The sequence below is a fragment of the Habropoda laboriosa genome, unplaced genomic scaffold (genome assembly GCF_001263275.1).
Source record: "Habropoda laboriosa isolate 0110345459 unplaced genomic scaffold, ASM126327v1 scaffold204, whole genome shotgun sequence".
NCBI classification, from domain to species: domain Eukaryota; kingdom Metazoa; phylum Arthropoda; class Insecta; order Hymenoptera; family Apidae; genus Habropoda; species Habropoda laboriosa.
The window spans coordinates 76,030-96,101 of record NW_017100385.1 but is presented as its reverse complement, the minus strand read 5'-3'; the positions used below and the strand labels follow the sequence as shown (position 1 = coordinate 96,101).

General features: G+C 32.5%; 3 protein-coding genes across 4 annotated transcripts in view; 1 reads left to right on the top strand and 2 right to left on the bottom strand.

Moving 5' to 3' along the window:
* The window catches only part of LOC108575070 (far upstream element-binding protein 3), a 6,039-nt gene extending 736 nt beyond the window's left edge, over window positions 1–5,303 (bottom strand). Inside the window, exons 1-13 of one of the 2 annotated variants that reach the window (XM_017937775.1) lie at window positions 5,159–5,303; window positions 4,637–4,715; window positions 4,249–4,464; window positions 3,796–3,925; window positions 2,358–2,606; window positions 2,068–2,242; window positions 1,754–1,960; window positions 1,499–1,682; window positions 1,255–1,412; window positions 1,036–1,150; window positions 798–959; window positions 475–701; window positions 103–388 (exon numbers count right to left, since the gene is read on the bottom strand). In XM_017937775.1, coding sequence (XP_017793264.1) covers window positions 128–388; window positions 475–701; window positions 798–959; window positions 1,036–1,150; window positions 1,255–1,412; window positions 1,499–1,682; window positions 1,754–1,960; window positions 2,068–2,242; window positions 2,358–2,606; window positions 3,796–3,925; window positions 4,249–4,464; window positions 4,637–4,715; window positions 5,159–5,242 — 2,247 coding nt within the window. In that variant the 5' untranslated portion in view covers window positions 5,243–5,303 and the 3' untranslated portion in view covers window positions 103–127. Of the gene's footprint in view, window positions 1–102; window positions 389–474; window positions 702–797; window positions 960–1,035; window positions 1,151–1,254; window positions 1,413–1,498; window positions 1,683–1,753; window positions 1,961–2,067; window positions 2,243–2,357; window positions 2,607–3,795; window positions 3,926–4,248; window positions 4,465–4,636; window positions 4,716–5,158 lie in introns of those variants that run through there. The other variant, XM_017937776.1, reaches the window with a different exon arrangement.
* A 1,435-nt stretch (window positions 5,304–6,738) lies between these two features.
* Window positions 6,739–8,984, top strand: LOC108575072 (glutathione synthetase-like). Its single transcript, XM_017937777.1, has 11 exons — window positions 6,739–6,838; window positions 6,964–7,147; window positions 7,206–7,281; window positions 7,362–7,486; window positions 7,554–7,596; window positions 7,659–7,732; window positions 7,810–7,974; window positions 8,023–8,176; window positions 8,254–8,361; window positions 8,492–8,781; window positions 8,858–8,984. The coding sequence occupies exons 1-11, from the start codon at window positions 6,739–6,741 to the stop codon at window positions 8,982–8,984; spliced, it is 1,446 nt and encodes a 481-aa protein (XP_017793266.1).
* Window positions 8,985–9,281: 297 nt separating this feature from the next.
* Window positions 9,282–20,072, bottom strand: part of LOC108574999 (vitellogenin receptor) — a 16,681-nt gene continuing 5,890 nt past the window's right edge. The window contains 18 exon segments of the mRNA XM_017937688.1: window positions 9,282–9,354; window positions 9,356–9,390; window positions 9,456–9,573; window positions 9,644–9,947; window positions 10,027–10,204; window positions 10,293–10,530; window positions 10,636–10,727; window positions 10,804–10,949; window positions 11,541–11,693; window positions 11,763–12,002; window positions 12,760–13,067; window positions 13,612–13,856; window positions 15,126–15,301; window positions 16,843–17,045; window positions 17,524–17,648; window positions 17,729–17,856; window positions 19,053–19,205; window positions 19,624–19,817. Coding sequence (XP_017793177.1) covers window positions 9,282–9,354; window positions 9,356–9,390; window positions 9,456–9,573; window positions 9,644–9,947; window positions 10,027–10,204; window positions 10,293–10,530; window positions 10,636–10,727; window positions 10,804–10,949; window positions 11,541–11,693; window positions 11,763–12,002; window positions 12,760–13,067; window positions 13,612–13,856; window positions 15,126–15,301; window positions 16,843–17,045; window positions 17,524–17,648; window positions 17,729–17,856; window positions 19,053–19,205; window positions 19,624–19,817 — 3,109 coding nt within the window.

Here is a 20,072-nt window from a genome sequence, read left to right as displayed (position 1 = left end):
AACTAAAATTTTAAAAAATTTATAAGTGTCAATCCTGTTCATATCATACAATTTTTTAATAATTCATGTATGTTTATTTAATATGTAAAAATGAATACTTACACCTAATGTTTTTCCTTATGGAAGTTTAACTTTCTGTATTCGTTTGTGAATAAGGGTAGTTCTGATAGCCCGTTGGGAAAGATGGATTTTGTTGACCGGTTTGTGGTTGTGTAGTAGATCCAGCCCCCGCTGCATAATAACCCGTTGGTGTTGAACCAGCATTTATTGTTGGATAACTACCGTAAGCTTGTGGAAATGCATTGGGAGTCCCACCTGCTGGACCTGATTGACCTTGCATGCTCTGTTGCATTTGTTGTTGAGCCATTTGATTGTTTTGTATTCCCAACTAAAGAAGTAAATGTATTATACTACTATCATGTAGCATTTAAATTATTATATAAGAAATGCTCATATTTTCAATGATTAACGTACCTTTCCTGCTTTCATTTGAGCTTCTATAGCTTCTGCTTCTTTTATTTTACCAATACTTCTATAATACTCTGCCCATTGTGCACTGTAATCAGCTTGACCTCCATTTTGTGTAGCTCCAGTTTGTGGCTGTTGCTGCTGTTGCTGTGCTTGTTGTTGTTGTTGTTGTTGTTGTTGAGCTGGTCCAGCAGTACCAGTTGTTGATGCATTAGTTTGATTCTGTGTATTTCCTACAGATAAAAGTTGATATTTGTAAGTTAATTTATCTAATTCTGCGTTAATTTAATAAATTTCTATATTTTCTAGATATGTTTCGAATATTTTACCTGACTGTTGATTGTGATCTTGTTTCCCTTGTTTTGCTTGTTGTTCGATCATGTCTGCTTCTCTGTGCATACCAAGTGACCGATAGTATTCCGCCCATTGTGCACTATAATCTGGTTGACCTGTTTGCGGATTTACTTGAACAGGTGCTTGACTTGCAGTACCTTAAATTAAGCATAATATATGGAAAATGTATATATGACTTTTAAATGTTTTCTTTCGATATAAAGGTAGACATACTTGTATCGGTAGTTTGAGGTTGACTTGGCCAGGCTTGATAAGCTGTTCCAGCATTCCAAGTTGGATTATATCCAATTGCTCCTTGTGTACCAGTAAACGACGTATTAGCTGGAGCCTTCAATTTCATTTAAATCAGTAAGTGATCAAATAATTAATCAACTGATAATAATACGCCTTTGTTATATACATTTACAAATTACGATATTTTAAAATACTTACCATGCCCAGTTTTTCACTGAATATTCTCTTTGCATGTTCTACTTGTTCAGGATTTCCGCGAATTATAAAAATCTTTTCATTTTCGTTACTTTGATTTCTTCTATCTAGTTCACAATGTGCCCCAGTTTGCTGATTTATTTGTTTAATAGTTTCACCACCTAAAATAATTAAAATAAGTATTCAAGACTGTTTATTGAAAATATTAATCTTATTTATATATGTTTATAAGTCAAAATAACTGTACCTTTTCCAATAATAATACCACATTTTGAAGAAGGAACAGTGAATGTTGTTTCTATTTTATCTTGCATAGGTCCTCCTTGACGTCTGTCCCATCCACCATATTCATTTGGATTACGATTGTTACCAAATCCATTGCCTCGTGGGCCACTTCTTGCTCCCATATTACTTCTACCATCATCTCTTCTCTGGAAACATTTTTTTAATAAAAATGATCTTATGAAATATATGATTCAGAATTAGTAGAAACTATATTTACCATTACACTGTCGATAAGTTCTTGAATACGTTGACGTACTTGTTCTACAGCTTGGTGTTTTCCTGACACTATGCATTTTCTATCTCCAGGACCATCTTCTCTTCCTTGTTGAAACTGGACTCTTGCACCAGTTTCTGCTTGTATTTTTTTAATCATATCTCCTCCTTTACCAATAACAACACCTACTGCTGCTCTTGGAACAAGTACCTAATAAATGGATACATTATTTATTCATGTAAACGTATGAACAAATATGTTTGGAAACATCTTTTTATATAAAAATCACTGTAATGTTTGTAAAAGATATATTATACCTCTACTCCATCAGTGGTTCCAGAACCATGATTAAAACTACTCTCATTTGAGTAATTTCCACTCCTATCACTACCTCCTCTTGTACCTCTATGAAACATTTGCATTTCTTTTTCAGCTATTAATTCATATACTAATTGTTTGGCATATTCAACTTTTTGTGGATCACCAGTTATCCTATATAAAAAATTATCTGTAACTTATACTGATTCTTAAAGATATCTGCATTACAATAAGATCACAGAATGTTGCTTATAATAAATAGTCAACAGGATCTTGCAAATATAACTACCTTAAAGGTTTCTCTTGTTCCTGAGATGGCCCTTCTTGAATAACAACCATTTTTGCTCCAGATTTTTCTTGAAGCTGTTTTATTGTTTCTCCTCCCTTTCCAATGATTAAACCAACTTTTGGTCCAGGAATCATTATTTCAACAAATCCTGGGTGACCCATCATACCGCCGCTACTTCCAGTCATATCACCGATTCCTTCAGTTCTACTTCTTTGATTTACAATCGACAGTACCAATTCTTTAGCTCGGCTGAAACACACATAATTTAAGCGTGCAATGTAAATTTAAATAATGCGCAATTTAAATATAATCTATTAATATACAGTAATGTAATTTGTTTGCAACACATAATGTGATGTCTACTGTGTGCCAAAGTATTATAAGTCATGAATGTCACATCATTTTTTGTTTGACAAAGAGTTATTTCTTAAGTGTATAATAAAATTAAATTTCATGTTAAAATGTCGTAGGCTTAATTATAAGCAGATTTAAATAAATAAAAATTCAATTTTCTTCTTGTTGCGAATAACACGTCCCCATGCATATCCTATCCTCCTTCCTTCCTTCTTTCTCTCCATATCCTATTGAAAGCAAAAAACTATTAGTAAGTACAAAATTATTAAATTAAAAGCCACAACTTATTGATAAATTCTCAATGAGAAAATATTCTGAAGCATATGTAAAGTCAAGTATGAGCCCGCTATTCGCATCCAGGAGCTAAATAAAGATTCTGTAAAACATTTGACATTTTCAATATGCGAAAGCATGTAACCTACATTTAAGAAATGCATGTTAACATGAAGTGATAGCATATGGAGTATACTAAACACACGCAAACTATATTTCACCAGTACTATTTGTGCTTGAAGCACACTTTCTAATGGATACAGTCAGTGTATATAAAGCATTATAATCTTATATTACAACAACACCACAATGTGATTTTCAAAACCATTTTGTCAAACATGAAATAGTTGATACTTTCAGGTGTTTCTAGGAAATTTTATAGTGGAACTAGGTGGATAATTTGTTATTTAAGTAATATACAATCTAATCAATTTCCTATATATCAAATACAAGGAGGATAGCAGGTTTGTTTTCCTGTACATGTGTTTATAAGTGAACATGTACACGCATATATAAATACATATTTAAATGTGTATATATGTATATATATCGTCGACTTGGTGGTCAAATTGATCGAGTCCACGTTAAAAAATATGGCTTTAGTCAGTTTTACCAACATGCTGACGATATATATATAAATATATGTACAGATGTAAAATATATATTTTACATTATGAGTGTAATCAACAAGTACCACTTGACATAACACCACGAAGTAATCCTTTGTTCTAGGCAAAAGTTTGTAAAGTGGAAATTGCATTGCATACAAAATAGTTAAAATTAACAAAATAAGAAGGGAAAAACAAGTTACTTGACAGCTTCTCGCGAGCCAGTTAATGTGCAAACACGTTCAGGTAGCCCACCACTTTCTGGTGCCATTTGTATTTTACATCCTGTTTCACTCTGCAATCTTGTTATTTGTTCTCCACCTCTGCCAATTACTGCAAAGATATCATTATTAATTACAATAATTCATTTAAAAAGACTGTAATAATTTGTTTGTGAACTTGAATTTACATAAATTATGCCAATTTTATCATCAATATTACAAAATTATTTTAACATAGTAATAATTTAAGTATTATGAAATTTGAACAGGATTATGCAGGTACAATGTATTGCTAAGTTAGAAAATAAAGTATACACATTCTTTTTTTAACATAACATTCAAATATAAAGAATATCAAAAATAGTATGAATAATATTCATTTGTACTTATTCATTTTCAAGTAAAAAAAATACATATAAGTTCATATTTACTTACTTAGACCAACCATGTTATCTGGAACTCTGATATCTTCATTACAAATACCTCCAACATTTCCAATTGGGCCTGATGAAGATCCTACTTGTCCTGGTCGTCCTGCTTGATTACTTGAATCTCCTAATGAATTATTTCCTGCTGGACCACGAAGTCCTATCAATGGATCCGATACTAATGATGCCATTTTTTTTGCCTCAGGTTCTAAAACAATAACCCCTGTGTCAAGAAAATATACTTTCTTTTTATTTTATATATTATTTCAAGCTTTTTTTAATTCAATCCAAATATTTTTTATATTAAAGTAATTTAAAATATTATTTAAACATCACTATTTTAATATAATTTAAGTAATTTTGTAATAAATTTTTATATATACATAGAACATTACCTGATCCATCTTCAAGGGGACGTTTTAACTTAGTGTCTTGATTATTTTGAGCACCAGCTGGATTAATCTTTGCAGCTATCTGAAAAGTAATTGCACTTAAATTATTGATAATTCATCAATTATAAATATACTTACATTAAATTAATCAAGAAGCATAACTGCTAATTAGGAAATATTTTAATAATTAAAACGCAGTTTACATATATACTTTTTAATAAGTTTAATAAGTTTAATAGGTTTAAGTTATGAACTAAATAAAATACTGTAAATAAAAATTTATTAAAATTATGAATAGCATATAAATATAAGAATGAAATTTATTTACAGTTTTTAAATACATTAATTAAATATTAAAATATAAAATCAGTAGCTTAAAGAAATACAATTATTAATATGATTACAATTTATTGTTTATTAAAATCGACGTATGGTTTTATGAATGCGCGAAGTGTTATACGACCTACTTACAGAAATTTAATTTAACGATAACTTACATTTCATTCATTTGGCGCATTCACTTACTTGTTTTGCACGTTGCAAAGCTGCTGCAAATGCAGAACTTTGGCTAAAATTTTGAGGCGGAGCAACCGCTGAATAGTCACTCATGATGGAACATGAAGCAGCGATACGAATAAAACTATCCCAATATTTCTTTTAGCAAACTGCTATTAATAATTGATACTATGTAATTCACTTTACCGTGTAATGCTTAAAACGTATTTCACACAAAATCTAGATACTATAACACACTGCTTTGAAAATACACAATAGTACAAAGCAAAGGTTTATGAGTGAAAGAACTATGCTTTCACAGAAAGAACAGCACAGCGCAAGCGTCGGTCATAGAATACAAAATTTTGAAGATTGGTAATTACTTGAGAAATTGATAATACTTCAAATGGTATTCGAATAATTAAAAGAAAAAATTTGCTAATTACAATTGTTTTTTATAATAGTTCAATTTTATTTATTCATGTATTTTTTTCATTACTATCTTGATCAATTATACATATAAAATTTTATTAAACGAAATTTAAAATGAATTACGAGAATTTAACTTATCGTATACCTTTTTTATTTCATGTACAATAACAAAATAAATCTTTAAACCTTACAAGCTCAAATAAAACATCCATTCGCATTGCAAAAGATGAAAAACATAAAGCTCATATCTTGGTAAAATATTTCATGTATTTTAATCTCTTATGTGTACACAGACCCCGTGCGCATACATCCGCCGCGCGCGCACGCATACACACTATATATTTAGAATGCAACTGTGACTTGATCAACATTTTTATTCCATAAATTCAAAATATTCATAATTTAACTGTAAAACACAAAAATAAGAATAAAATGATTTATTATGATATATTTTGTACTGCACAGAATTAATATACTGATCCGCTAATCTAAAAAATAAAGCTGATGACTAAAAAACAATTCTTGTAATTTATTTTAACGTAAGAAGATAATTTTTTAAAGTAACAACTAATAATAGAAACACAAACACACTTATTGTGTGTAAAGAAATAAATTTGTATTAAATATCGCTTTATTTAGTTACATAAAAATTTGCTGAAAAACAAGAATTATTTCTGTAATGTTCTAAAATATGAAAATTGAAGTTCATAATTTATTTTATTACAAGAAACAAGTAACTTTTAAAAATAATTACTGAAATGTTTTTCGAAATTAAGAATACTTGACGTTTTGATAATAAATATAATTTTTATGATTACACGTTTTGTTACAGTTGTTATTTGATAAAAACTTTAACATATATCGAATTATTGATTCATAAATATATCACAATCTTTTGCGTACATGGCTGATGAATTAATAGTCTTTATTTGAGATTAGAAGTACATACTATGTTTACAACGTGACAAAGCTTTATATTATGTTTGTGTGAATGTACATATATACATAAATATACATGTGCATTCACGTAGAGTTTTGTGATGTGTAAAGTTATGAACACGTATTAGATAAAGAAATGTCTAGTCACCGACTATTAAAAAATCATTTTCAAGTATAGTTGATATGGTTTCAGTATTTCTTATTTAAAATTTTGTATATTTTATTAAATTTTTATAACAATGGAAATGTCACATTTACAACCATGCATTCAATTACAAATTCCAAAGGAAGAATTAGAAAGAGTTGTAGATAAGGCTAAGGATTGGGCTCTTATACATGGTATGAATTTATAAATATCTCAATTTAATAAAAGATTTATTAATTGTCTTGTATTGTTAAAAGTATTCAACAATGGTCCAATCAAATTTGGAAAACATAGGCTTATCTTGTTGTTTTTTTTTTAGGGATTAGTATGCGATCTAAAGAGTCTTTTAATAGAAATCAAGTACAAGTACTCCCATTTACTTTATTACCATCAAGTTTTCCTAGAAAGAATTTTGAGAAAGTTAAAAGTATTCAAGTACTGTTAAATGAACTTATACATAAGGTGGCACATGATAATGATTTTCTTACAAAGAGTTTAAAAAGGTAAGTGAAAATATAAAAGGTTTATATTTGTTTTATGCAGTTATTTTATTTCTTTTAGCACAATTGAAGCAGATTCATTCACAGCAAGATTATTTAGTATATATGAAACTGTATATAGAGAAGGATATACTCAAGTAAAGTACTATTCAATTAATATAAATTTATCCTAATTAATATATAATAAACATGTCTTTAAGGTATGTTTCCCTTATAGACTTTAAGTCTTGGTTTGCTGCGATCAGATTACATGTTACATGAGAACCAGATTAAACAAGTCGAATTAAATACTATTGCAAGTAGTTTTGGGGGAATAGTTACAGTTACTTCTAAGTATCACAAGTAAGTATTTATTATAGTCTTTGATATTATGGAAATATTTTAACATGAATGTATAATATTTTTTTAGATATATTTTATCAGATTTGGGACATGCAGATAAAATAAAAAATGTAAGTTATTTTGTTTTTTCATCTTTATATCTTACTAAATATAAATTTTTTATAATGTTTAGATTCCAGAGAATAATCCAATTAATGGTCTTTCCAAAGGATTAATACAAGCATGGAAATTGTATAATAATAAGAAGTAAGTAATTGGTATAGTGCAGCAAAAAATAAATATGTAATGAGTAATTGCTGAACAACTAATAAATCTTATTATAGGGCTGTAATATTATTTGTTGTTGAAAATATTACTTATAATATATGCGACCAAAGATTTCATGAATTTGAAATTCATAACATTAATCCTGATGTCAAGGTAATTAGAAGAAGTTTAAGGGATTTGGTATCTGAAGCAAAACTGGGACCAAATAAAGAATTAATAGTGTATGTAATTATTGAAAACGGAAATAAGTAATTATTTTAAATTTCTAGTGGAGGTTTAGAAGCTTCTGTAGTTTACTTTCGTTCTGGTTATGAAGTTGAAGCTTATCCCACAGAACGGGAATGGGAAGTTAGACTACTCATAGAACGATCTCGAGCAATAAAATGTCCATCAATACATTATCATCTAGCTGGCACTAAAAAAGTATGCTTAAAAATATGAACGAATATTAATCTTCTTTGTTGCTGAATAATGACAGGATTAAATAATTATTTTTCTAGGTGCAACAATCTCTGGCTTATCCTAATGCACTCAGTATATTTTTAAAAGATAATAAGGCAATAAAACAATTACAAGAAGTATTTGCTGGGCTTTATTCTTTAGAATTTGTGAGTATCAGATAATATATTTCATAAGTATTAATTTCAATGGTAAATGGCGAATGATATTATTATATTGTTTCAATGATGATATATAATATTTTGAAAATATTTTTCTTCTGGTGTGTATTGTGAATAGAATGATGAGGCAGAAACAGTAATTGATAAGGCTATATTGGAGCCAAACAAATATGTATTAAAGCCACAAAGAGAAGGAGGTGGAAACAATGTTTATAACGAAGATATAAAATTGCACTTAGAATCTATGAGAAATTCGGAGAAAAGGACTGCTTGGATACTTATGGATCGTTTTTATCCTCCTGTGCAAAAGAATTACATTGTACGTGCTCATAAAGAGCCATTTGAAAATAACCATTTACACTTTTCTGATGTTGTATCAGAACTTGGAATTTATGGTGTTGTTATAGGGTAAGTAACAGAATATGTTTTCCTAATGGTTATCTTCCAAATCAGATTGTGTTACCATGAAGTTTTGCTATTACAGAGACCATGCAAGTATTATATATAATGAAGAGGTTGGACATATTTTGAGAACAAAATCATCGAATGAAAATGAAGGTGGCATAGCAGCTGGAATTGGTGCCATTGATACTCCTTACCTCATCAGTTAACACAATAAAAATTTATGTAATTATGAATTACCTATTTAATAGCATATATTTATGCCATTTAGAAGTATGAATGAATTATATTTTTAGAATTATGTTTTTAAGACAAATGATGCGAATAAAGAATATTATTGTTGAATGATAGTTTTTATGATGATTTTATCTTGTTATATGAAAATTTAATCGAGCACGGAGGAATAAAAAAGTGACAAAGTAGCGATCACTTCGTTTTTATTATTTAATTTGGATTTCGTTTCAATTGAACAATCAATATTATCAAATGTATATTTGATATACATTTCACTGTATTAAAGGAACATTCTGTTTATACGTAGAACCTTCAGATTTGTTATCTGGTCGATCCAGATTAAGATTTTTCATTCTTCTCCATTATATTTAGGTTCCTGTTCTGAATGGAAAATCTGAATAAATACACGTAGTTATTACCAATTGCACGCGACATAATTATTCTACCTTTTGTATATCCGTTAGTGGATTCACATACTCATGTTCCCCAGTTGGTAAACCGGAAATGCAATTCCGCAGGAATGTATCTTCATTATGTTCGGACAATGGATTGTGAAAATGAATACTACAAATAAAAAAAGTAGTCAATGTTTCCCTATTGTATTTTCAAGAAGATCAACCATTTCTTTACTTACCTGAGGCTATTCTTCTTTAAACAATTCGGTTTGATGTTTCGAAAATAAAAATACGTCAATCCAAGTACGATGCACGCCAATCCAATTAGTATCATTGTTATTATACCAAATAATGTTCCGTTTTGTTGACGAACATCCTTGTTCCTGCGACTAGCTATACTGGAATCGAACTGAATCTTGTTATTCGTGTCTTGCATACAAGTATTGGAATCTTTTGTATATCCATTATGACAAATACAAGCGGGACCATCTTTTCCGTGAACGCACATATAACTGCACGTATACTTCTCGCAAGAATTCTTCACTGTTTAACAAAAATATAAATGCATTCTTAATATCGTCTAATTTATGAACTTGTTAAACAATTATCTTTTACTACCCACCAATAGGTTGCCTGATGGTGTGTAAAATGGTAAAATACTTGTCGACATTTGAATTACCAATGGGAATCGTTGTACACGATTTGTCACCATATAATTTACACTTTTTTACCGTGCCAGTTGGTGCCATTAACCAGTATAAAGAGTCCTCGTATACGCTAATACTCAGAGCTTGATAATTCTAAGGAATTACACGAAAGATAAGAAGAACGATAAGGAGCCATTTGAAATGCGTATATTTCGCATGAAAACCGCAGATATTTACTTACATCCGTGTTTAAAACTAATTTACGATTAGAACCGTCTAAATTCGAAGATTCGATAGATTTGAGAAAGGTGTCTGACCAGTATAGTTTGGATCTCGCGTAATCAACGGTCATTGCGAAGACAGCGCCAATATCTCGATATAAGATTGCGGTCGCATTGGTACCGGTTGTGTGGCATCGATATATTTCCGTTGTTGGTTTATCGTAAAAGGTCCACGTAGTTTGACTCCAAAATAACCACCTGCATTACAATTCTTTCGATATTTATTGAAATTCAAATAAATCTACAGTCGTACTGAAATCATGTTTATAAATTGGATGGAAAAAGGGGTTAAACGAAACGTACCCCTGTCTCGGATCAACAGCAATGGCCGTAGCTCTGTTTTTCGATCCGATTGAAACCACTTTAGCACACTTCCGTTGTTCTAGATTGCATACCTACAAATTATTAGTAGAAAATTTGTCTTAGTTGGACGCGGGTAGCATATTAAAGCGACTGGTGAATATTCAGTACCTTAATGGTGCTGAAATGGTCATTATCATTAAAATATACGTTGTCGGTAATCCAATCAACGGCAAGAGCTTCCGGTCTACCAAGGCCGGTAACTGTCTTTCGTTCCTTGCTCTTTATGTGTATTTTGCTTACCATACCTAAGACATCTGTGAAGAATAGTAATGTTTTATCACCGTGTACATATTTGAATTTAATTTTAAGAAGGAATTCGAAATAATTCGCATTTAGTTCTTGAGTTCTTGAAATTGGAAAAAAAGTGTAACATATCCTTATTGATTCTTAAAGTAATAAAAAAAAAAGAGTTACTAAAAATAGAGAGGAAGAAGAAAAGAAAGAAATCGTGCTTCCATCCTTACTAATTATTATTTTAATTAATTACAATAATTAATCTAAAAAAATTAACTAAAATTATTTCTTTTCTTTCTAAAAGATCTGCTTCTTTTCTTCTTCCTCTCAGTTTCTAATAACACTTTTTTTTATACGTTCGACAATTGAGCTGTACAGAAGCCAAAGTAACTAACTTCATCGAACAAAGAGCGGAGAAAATAGATGAATATTCGAAGGAAATTAAAAAAAAAAAAAAAGCAATATAAATTTATCAATCTTCTTTGGTTCGTGTTAAATAAGTTAGCGTTAGTCTCTTCAGCTTCTGAACGCCTCTGTTGAATGTTCTAAAGGAACATTTTATCGATTAAGAATTAAATAACTTTAATTAGATTTCGAATATGAAATTTTACCATTACTCCAGTAAATGGTCTCTCCTCTCGCGTCGAAGTCTATGCCACTTATTTCCGAATTCATTTCTTCGTAAATAACTTCGATCGAGTTTAAGTTTGGCGATAACTTCCTAATATCATTACGAGCGACAGCAATTATTTCCATTTGTGGTCCTAAGATAATAATTTATCAGAAGAATAGTAAACCATTAGCAAAGTATTGTTTCAAGTGAATTTCTTTACCAGCCACTTTGCAAGAAGTTCTATCGCCTCGTATAATGTATCCCTCGTTACACGAACAAGTGAAAGATCCTTTGGTATTGTGACAGATTTGTGAACAGCTGTTTTCTTTGCACTCGTCGATATCTTCGCAAGACTTCAAGTCGCTGCTCAACTTATATCCGCTTCTACAACTGCAAACAGGACCAACGGGTGTCCTATGGCACATATTACTGCACGGATTGTTCTTTGTACACGCGATTGCTGAAACAATATTCAACCCCTTCCACTTATGATTGTTTTCATCGACTATGCATTCAAGCGTCAGCTATTCGTTGTTTTAACACTGTACCAGATAAGAAAAGCTAATGCATCATAGATTGAAATTACATTTGGTAATCCTCAGTCCTATAAATTAAAAGGAAAGTTGCAATTAAGACTAATTTTTCCTCAAATCTCATCGTAACTCTGTTTTCTTTGAAACAATTTTCTAACATAAAAAAAAAAGTAACGAATGTTCAATTCGTTAATGTCGAGAAATAAGAAAATACCAAACGACTTCTGTATACTTTTTTCCAAAATTAACATTTTAGGGGAAGAAAATAGGACGATTTTGGATGGAAAAAAATCTGAAGTTCTGTCATTTCTTCGAGCCATGCGAATTCTGTGGTCTTTAGTATTGTTCGAAATTTTCTCTTTGAATTCCCAACTGGCCTGACGCCTTTACGGAGGCAACATTTCCAAATGTCAGAACAGTGCAGACATGATTTTTCGAGGCTTTAAATCTGGGGATTGAAGCTGCGAAGATGAATCTCGTTTCGAAATGAACTTCAATGAAAAAACGGAAGATTCTTGTGCAAAAGGAATTGATAAATTACCAGAAAGATGGAACATGATCGTGCGAAACGATTTATATCGCGAATTAAACGAGAAAGTAAGCATATTGTAAAGAAAAAATATGACAAATTTAGTGACGCTTGTGTTGATAATTTTTGAATGAAAAAATCATACAGGTACCCACCACACTCTCCAAATTCGTCGCTTCGATCCAAACAGTCCGCTTTCCCGTCGCACACCTTGTCAAAGGGGAGGCACACCCCGTTCGAGCATTTGAATTCTTTGCAATTAGAAATCACGCTGACGTCGTTCGTCCTCGAATTACCGCCGTCACAATCTCTTTCATCCGATCCATCGCCACAATCGTTCACTGTGTCGCACACCCAGCTTTTGTCGATGCACTTCTGATTGTCGCAAACGTACTCTTCCGGGAGACATCGAACGCAATTACGCTCGTCATCGTACTTTGGACAATCTTGAACGCCATTACATCTGACGGTATAATAAAGTCGAGTTTAAATAAATAAATTTCCTTCGTTTCCGAACTGGCGGTACGACCCGAAAAGGGACGGGTCTACGTGAAGAAATAATTGGAAAATGTGGAGTAACACTTTCTGAACGAATCAACGTTGAATATTCCAGATTTTTTCTTCTACATTTCTTATTTATTTTTGCATAAGAAATCGCATAAGGAAGCATTGTACGATAACTTCCGGCCGCACCCTGTATATTTGTTACAAAAGATTGCTAGAAATAGTACTTGAAATACAGCGAGAACAATATTCTTAAGAATATCGAATTAAATAATTCTCCCCCGTTTGAGACTAATTTCTTACGATATTTCTTGTTTTTCCATAAAAACAGGGAATAACGTAGATAAAGAAGAAATTCTACATCCAGCACGTTACTCGACATTTTGCAAAATCTCTCAGTTGAAACGATCAAAGGATACAAAGAAACCTTAATCTCTGAGCCCTAGATTCTCGATACTCAGGTATACTACAGTGATAAAAAGAATTAACAGTGGACGACTGACCTGACTCGTTTAGGAAGACACATTTCCGTATGGAAGCATTTATATTCGTCCACGGTGCAATTCACGGGATTTTTGTTACCGAAATCGCTGCAGTACTTTTCATCGCTGTTATCCTCGCACTCGTCGATCCCGTTGCACTTTAACATCGAATCGATGCAACGACCATTCGAACAAGTGTACATTTCAGACGGACATCCGACTCTTTGACACTCGTCGCTCTCGTCTGAACCGTCTGGGCAATCAACCTTGATCGACACGTGAGATTAAAGAATTAGAAGCTTGAACACTTGTACGGGACATATTAACACGTTGACTGCCGCGTTTGGTCACCTGTGACCGGAGATCGTTCCCTCGATGGGGCCACGGTGGTCATCGGTGCCTCAAATGTGTAGGATGATTAAAATAAAACGAATATCGTCGACTAAAAATTTCAACCGTCTAGACATTATTTGGAATTAAAAGAAATAATAAAAAAGCAACGTCCTGAGAGCAACGTGTAAATCTGGCGTGGCAGTGAACGCGTTAATATATCAAATTAGATAACTATAATTTGTTTTTTACTGCTGCAAAACGTGAATGTTTAAACGCTCCATTTTTCTACTGTTAGGATAAACACGAATTTCCGCCACCCCTTACACTATGAGTGGAAGGCCATCTTCACGCCGCGCGTCACTTTTTCTAAAAGTTGTTACTTCAGTTTACTGATTTTGGTTCAGAGTTGATCGTTGGAATAAAAGAGTTATTTTTGTGAACGGAATACTGAAATTTTTCAAGTCCCTGTTAAGCTGCGGCATAACAGTACGACAACCTTTTCACTTTGTAATTAACTGCTTAATTTTAATGTAGTTTTATTTACCGTATGTGTAAAAGTACAAATTGCGAGGGGGTATTTAAAAATTTGAAACGCGTCCAATTTTTGACGAAAAAGCTAAGAAAACTTTCGACAGCCTATTGAAAGATTAAAAAGAACTTAAGATATTGTTGATGTATTTGTCGAAAAATTAGGAAGCGAAGAAAATTGTAAACGCTTCCAATAACCCGTTGAAAATTTGAAAAATTCGTCCATCTAGTGCAATTAGTAGAAAAGTGAGATAAATATGTCTAACAGCATTTCACAAATATCTCCTCCAAATTGTCCCGATTATTTCGAATCTTACGTAGAAAAAGATGAATTACATATTGCAATTGTTCCAATTGTAGTTAACACTAGGTTTACTGGACGCGCCATTTTGACGCATTTCGAATTTGACAAGGAAAATTACAGAAATCGTTTACATCTCTCTCCTACCACTTATGCTTATTATAAATTTTATACAAATATATAATATCACATAGCTTCATCTGTAAGTTGTAATAATAATGCACAATATGTTGTTTTTTAAAGAAAATACGCGGTTTCATTCACTCGTCAATTGGACGCGTGACCGTAGAGATAGGTGTATAAAAAATTTCCGTAAACCTAGTGTTAAAGAAATAAAAGGACATCACGTTAATGGGAGTTCGTAATGACTCACCTCGCCGTCGCATTTCCACGTTTTTAGTATACAAGCGCCTGATTCGCACGCGAAGCTATCGGTGTCGCACGTGTGCTTGCTGCAATTGATTTCGTCGGTAGCATCGGAACAGTCGTTTAGCCCGTTGCACACGAGATACTTCGATATGCAAGCCCCCTCGTGACATTGAAACTCATCTGAAAGATATTAGAGTCACCGTGAATGATTGCTGGCTGCTTCAGAGTCGTCGCTGCCCTTCTTTATTCAGGCTGCACGCGATATCGAACATCGTTTTCCGATGTTGATGTTTCCCAACAATAGCATTATTCGCCACGACGTACAACACGGACCCTCCCCGCGTTTTCTTATCTCGCGCGCGGGAATAAATTGGCCGTAAGAATCGAACCGGGAGAGAGAGAGAGAGAGAGAGACCTTAATAAACGTGATCTTAATAAAAGGTGATCGAGAATCGATCGAAAAGTTATCTCGGTTTCGAGAAGAAAGAAAACGAACGTCGACGCGAAAAATAACGAGAGAGAATTGAAAATGTTGACGAGATAAAATTGATTTCGTTCGATGTTTAGGGGAGAGGTAACACCACCCCGAAAATTCTGAGGATAGGCGAAAGTTTGGGAATTTTTTTTCACAGGTAACTACTAAACGAACGTTTTGGATCCTTTTGGAGGATGTAAATGTAACTTTCAACTTCTTTCTTCGATTTTTAGAAAATCAAAATGTTGGAAAATGAAGGAGTAAATGCGAAACCTCTTCTGGTAGAACATCGATTGCCGGCAAGGATTGGAACGTCTGAAATAGAAAATTCGCTCTGATTTATAAATAAGAATGTATTTTTTGGTGAATAGAGGTGTTTCCCCTTCAAACTACCTCTATTTCTATAATAATCACAATTTGTGTAGATAATACATTTTTATTTATCAATAGATTCAGCAATAGATGGTCTAGCAGAAGAGGTTTCGCAATAACTCTTCCATTTTATAACAGTTTTACTTTTCAGAAATTAGAGATCAAAGCTAAGAATTATGTTTACATCCTCTGAAAAAAAAAAACTGAAACTTTTCATTTAACGGTTACCTATGAAAAAAATTCCTACACTTCACCTATTTTCAGATGTCTCGGGGCGGTGAATCCCCTTAACGCTAGAAGGATCGTCCGGGTCAAAAATGACCCATTAGCAACTTTCCAAACATGTGAATTTCAATGTAACTAAAACGTGATTGAAAAATTAGATAGAAGTATGCATGCGGTGAAGAAAGTCGGAAAGTTGCGAACGATAATACTTACCAATATTCGTTTCTTTTTTGGAAAATTGCTAATGGGTCATTTTTGACTTGGACGATCCTTCCGGTGTTAAGTAAAATCGTCGTGTAATATCTCATACGTGAAATTTGAAAGAAATTAGTTTGAAGATAACGTGCGTACAGTTCGGTTAGTAGATATTCAGCTTAAATTACGATTAATCTATCCGCGTGTTACGATTGTTCAAGCAAGTAACAGCACGATGGTTTTATAAATAATGTTAATTTATTGATTCAAAAATAAATATGCGAGCTATTTAACGGTTTCCTCGATTTCGTTCAGTCTACATTGTTGTTCGCATTATATACACAGTATATAATTATTTATACTTCGCTTATAACTTAGTTGATCGTTCAGACAGTTCTGTTATTGTACACGATGAGCACGTTGTAAATAAGATTTAGTAAATGTGGTGATTTACTAGAGTTGCATTCCTTTTTATCGCAGCCCTCCTCATCCGATTGATCCGCACAATCGTAGTAGGAATTGCATCGTTTCGTGTTGTTTATGCATTCCCCGCTTTTACACTGGAACTCGTCCTCGTGCTTGCACTTCGACCAGTGCATTTCCTCGCATACGCTTGATTCGTCCTCCCTGTTTGGACAGTCTCGCACGCCGTCGCATCTGAAGTTGTTACAAAAAGGAGCAATTTTAATTATGCGTATAAGCTACGTAGATATCTTATTCATTTTTGCATAATTTTCTTCAACTTACAAGTATATTTTAGATTTGAAAATTTTTAAAAGAGAATCTTCGATTTTTCATTTATAAATTTTCATGATTTTCAAGTTTTTAGTGTACTATGAAATTCATGTGAGCCTCTCAACAAGAATTTAATTGCATCGATGCTAAGTAGACTGCTAATTTTTTTACTGATTCCAAGTTAATATACTATTAATAGTAATTTATTTCGACAGATTTTAGCATTGTAGAATTTTAGAGTAGAAATTGTTTTTAATTCCCGTGTTCCTTAAAATATGCATTAAGTTTTAATTTTTTAAAAATAACAAAAAAGATTTACGATAAACCTTTGTGTTTTTTTTTCCTTTTTGAAATATAAAATATACTTATAAATTGATTATCGAATGAAAGTATCATGTACCTCTGATATGATTTTATGCATATATCGTGTTCCCCGCACTTTACCTCGCCAGGTTTGCACGCGGTTTGAGGGCTGCACGTTCGATTATCTCCGTTTAGCATCATATCAGGCGGACACGCGCAAATCTGTAAATTTGCATGATACGTAAGAATAAAAATTATCGAATACCAAAGAAATCGCACGAATTGACGTGTATTACGCTTACATATGAATGAGGATTAGATAACAGGCACACGTGGGAACAGTTCCCATTGTTTTTGCGACACTGGTGTTCATTTACATACGTTCCGTGCAAACCTATCAACTGCATTCTATCCAACTCTGTAGGCGTACCTGAACGACAATAATCATTTACTGTTTTTATTTTCCCCTTATTCTCAGGTGTTACAAAATAAATTAAATCACTTGTTTATCACGTGTGTCGATGATTATGAAAGTGGTCTACAAAAAAAAATAATTAAATTTATCACTTATTTCATATTGCATGGATCTTTTCATAGAAAAGAGTTGTATTACAAGACCAAGTACTTTGTCAAATATTTGATTACAGAATGAAAAAATATTTTTTAATACACCCAAAGGGAAAATTCTAAAATTCTCGGAACGAAAAATATATTACTTAGGCCACTTTCCATAATTACATCTGTAGGTACTTATAGTTGGTGAAACAAATAGATTGAAGTACTTGAGAATCTCGACGAGAACTATAAATATTGTAGACTGGATAGATTTCCACAATATTTAGAAAGCGTTGGAAATAAGGCAGTCAGAAATTAATTGGTAGAGTCAGATGAGGTAGTTTAGAAAAGTAAATGGAAGAAGAACAGAGGGAGAGCGTTTTATGTAAGGAAGGATTAGGAAGTCGAAAGCATTTGGGTAGAAAAATGTAGACGAGTTGAGGATAAAAGTATAAGGCTGGGTGGAAATAATAGAAGGTAGAGATAATGAAGAAGTAATAGAACGGTTAAGGAAACTAAAGGAGGGAAGAGAGAGATGGGAGTGAATAGAGTTCTAGAGTGCAAGAAAGTACCAGAGAGAGAGGACGTGTAAGAAATACAAAACTGAATAGAAATAATTGATACACATTAGGCAGGCAAAAATTAATAAAAAGAAAAAATATATGCATATACATACAGGGTGTCCAATTTTAATCTGTAAATGGTTTCGAGGTGGACATAATCTATCATAAAAAAATTGGACACCCTGTATATTTCTCACACATAAAAAATTAGCGAATTATTTATTCATCTAATAACTACTTAATCAAGATTCAAGTACACAACATAAATAGTCGAATTATGATTAAGTAATTATTGGATGAAAATTAGTCGCTAATTTTTTCACGCGTGAGAAAAAGTAATATCAATTATTGCAAGAAAGTTTTGTATTTTTCGTAGAGATTGAGCGTGCCATCTTTTTCATTTCTGTAAAACAGGAAATGGTGCAGGAGTATTAAGATAAAAATGGCTGACCAGTCAACTCGGTCAACGAACTACCAAAAGCTTTACGACTCGTTTCGTTTCACTCACGTAGCGTGATACGCTTCTGATATTGCTGCGTGCTGCTTTTGCTTGTCCAGTATAGCTGATTCGATTTGTACTGAGTCCAAAACACATGGTCACCGAGAACAGCGAGACTCACGGGTTCCGATAATCCAGTGCGGAAGAGGTTCGTCTCGAATCCTAAAAGGAAGGAATCATTATTAATTTTCCTCATTTCGAATTATATATGTGACTGTTTGAAAAAGTGGAATATCGAACCAAGAAAGCAACTTTGAATTTCAATATTAAAATATGTAAAATTCTTGGATTTCTCTTTGCTTATACAATATTTTCAAGTTTGATCTTCCGGTATTGAGAATATTTAACTAAAGAAAATTAACGACTGCGTTAAATCTTTTAAGCTCTGATGTCCGATTGTATGTTTCGATTGCCTTACTTGAATAGCATATACGGAAGAATCTTTTTATAAATTTCAAAAAAATATTGTCGTCGAAAACTCTTGTAAATAGTTAATTACTGGTTCACGCGAGATTTATCGAGTTCCACTTCCTTCGCAGCCGGGTGTAGGTATATATTTTATCGTGATGGAAATACAGACCGGGAACGGTGGTGCTTCCGATACGACCGGTGCCTTGATCGCTCCAAAATAATCGTTTCAGGTCTCTATCATAGCACAGGGATACCTTCGGTCCGTATAACTGGCTTTTGATCGTGATTCTTTGACCGAGTCCGTTCATTTTCATCATATCTATTTGGTATTTTCCATCTACATTGAAGACGACCATCATCATGCTGCAACATCGTGTTACAATGCGTTATTAAAAATTTCACAGTATTTCTAACTTGTTTATAAAACGTGTTTTTACCCCGAAACTGTAATTTATCGAGTTACATCTACTTAGAGGGGTGAGAGAAATGAACTTTCTTATTCTCGCGTATTCCAAAAGATTGAAACTTTAAAAAAGCATTCTCCGCAATGTCCAAAATTGTCCATCGTATCTTCACATTTAATCGATAATTTCGATTTAAATTTAGACAAGATATTAA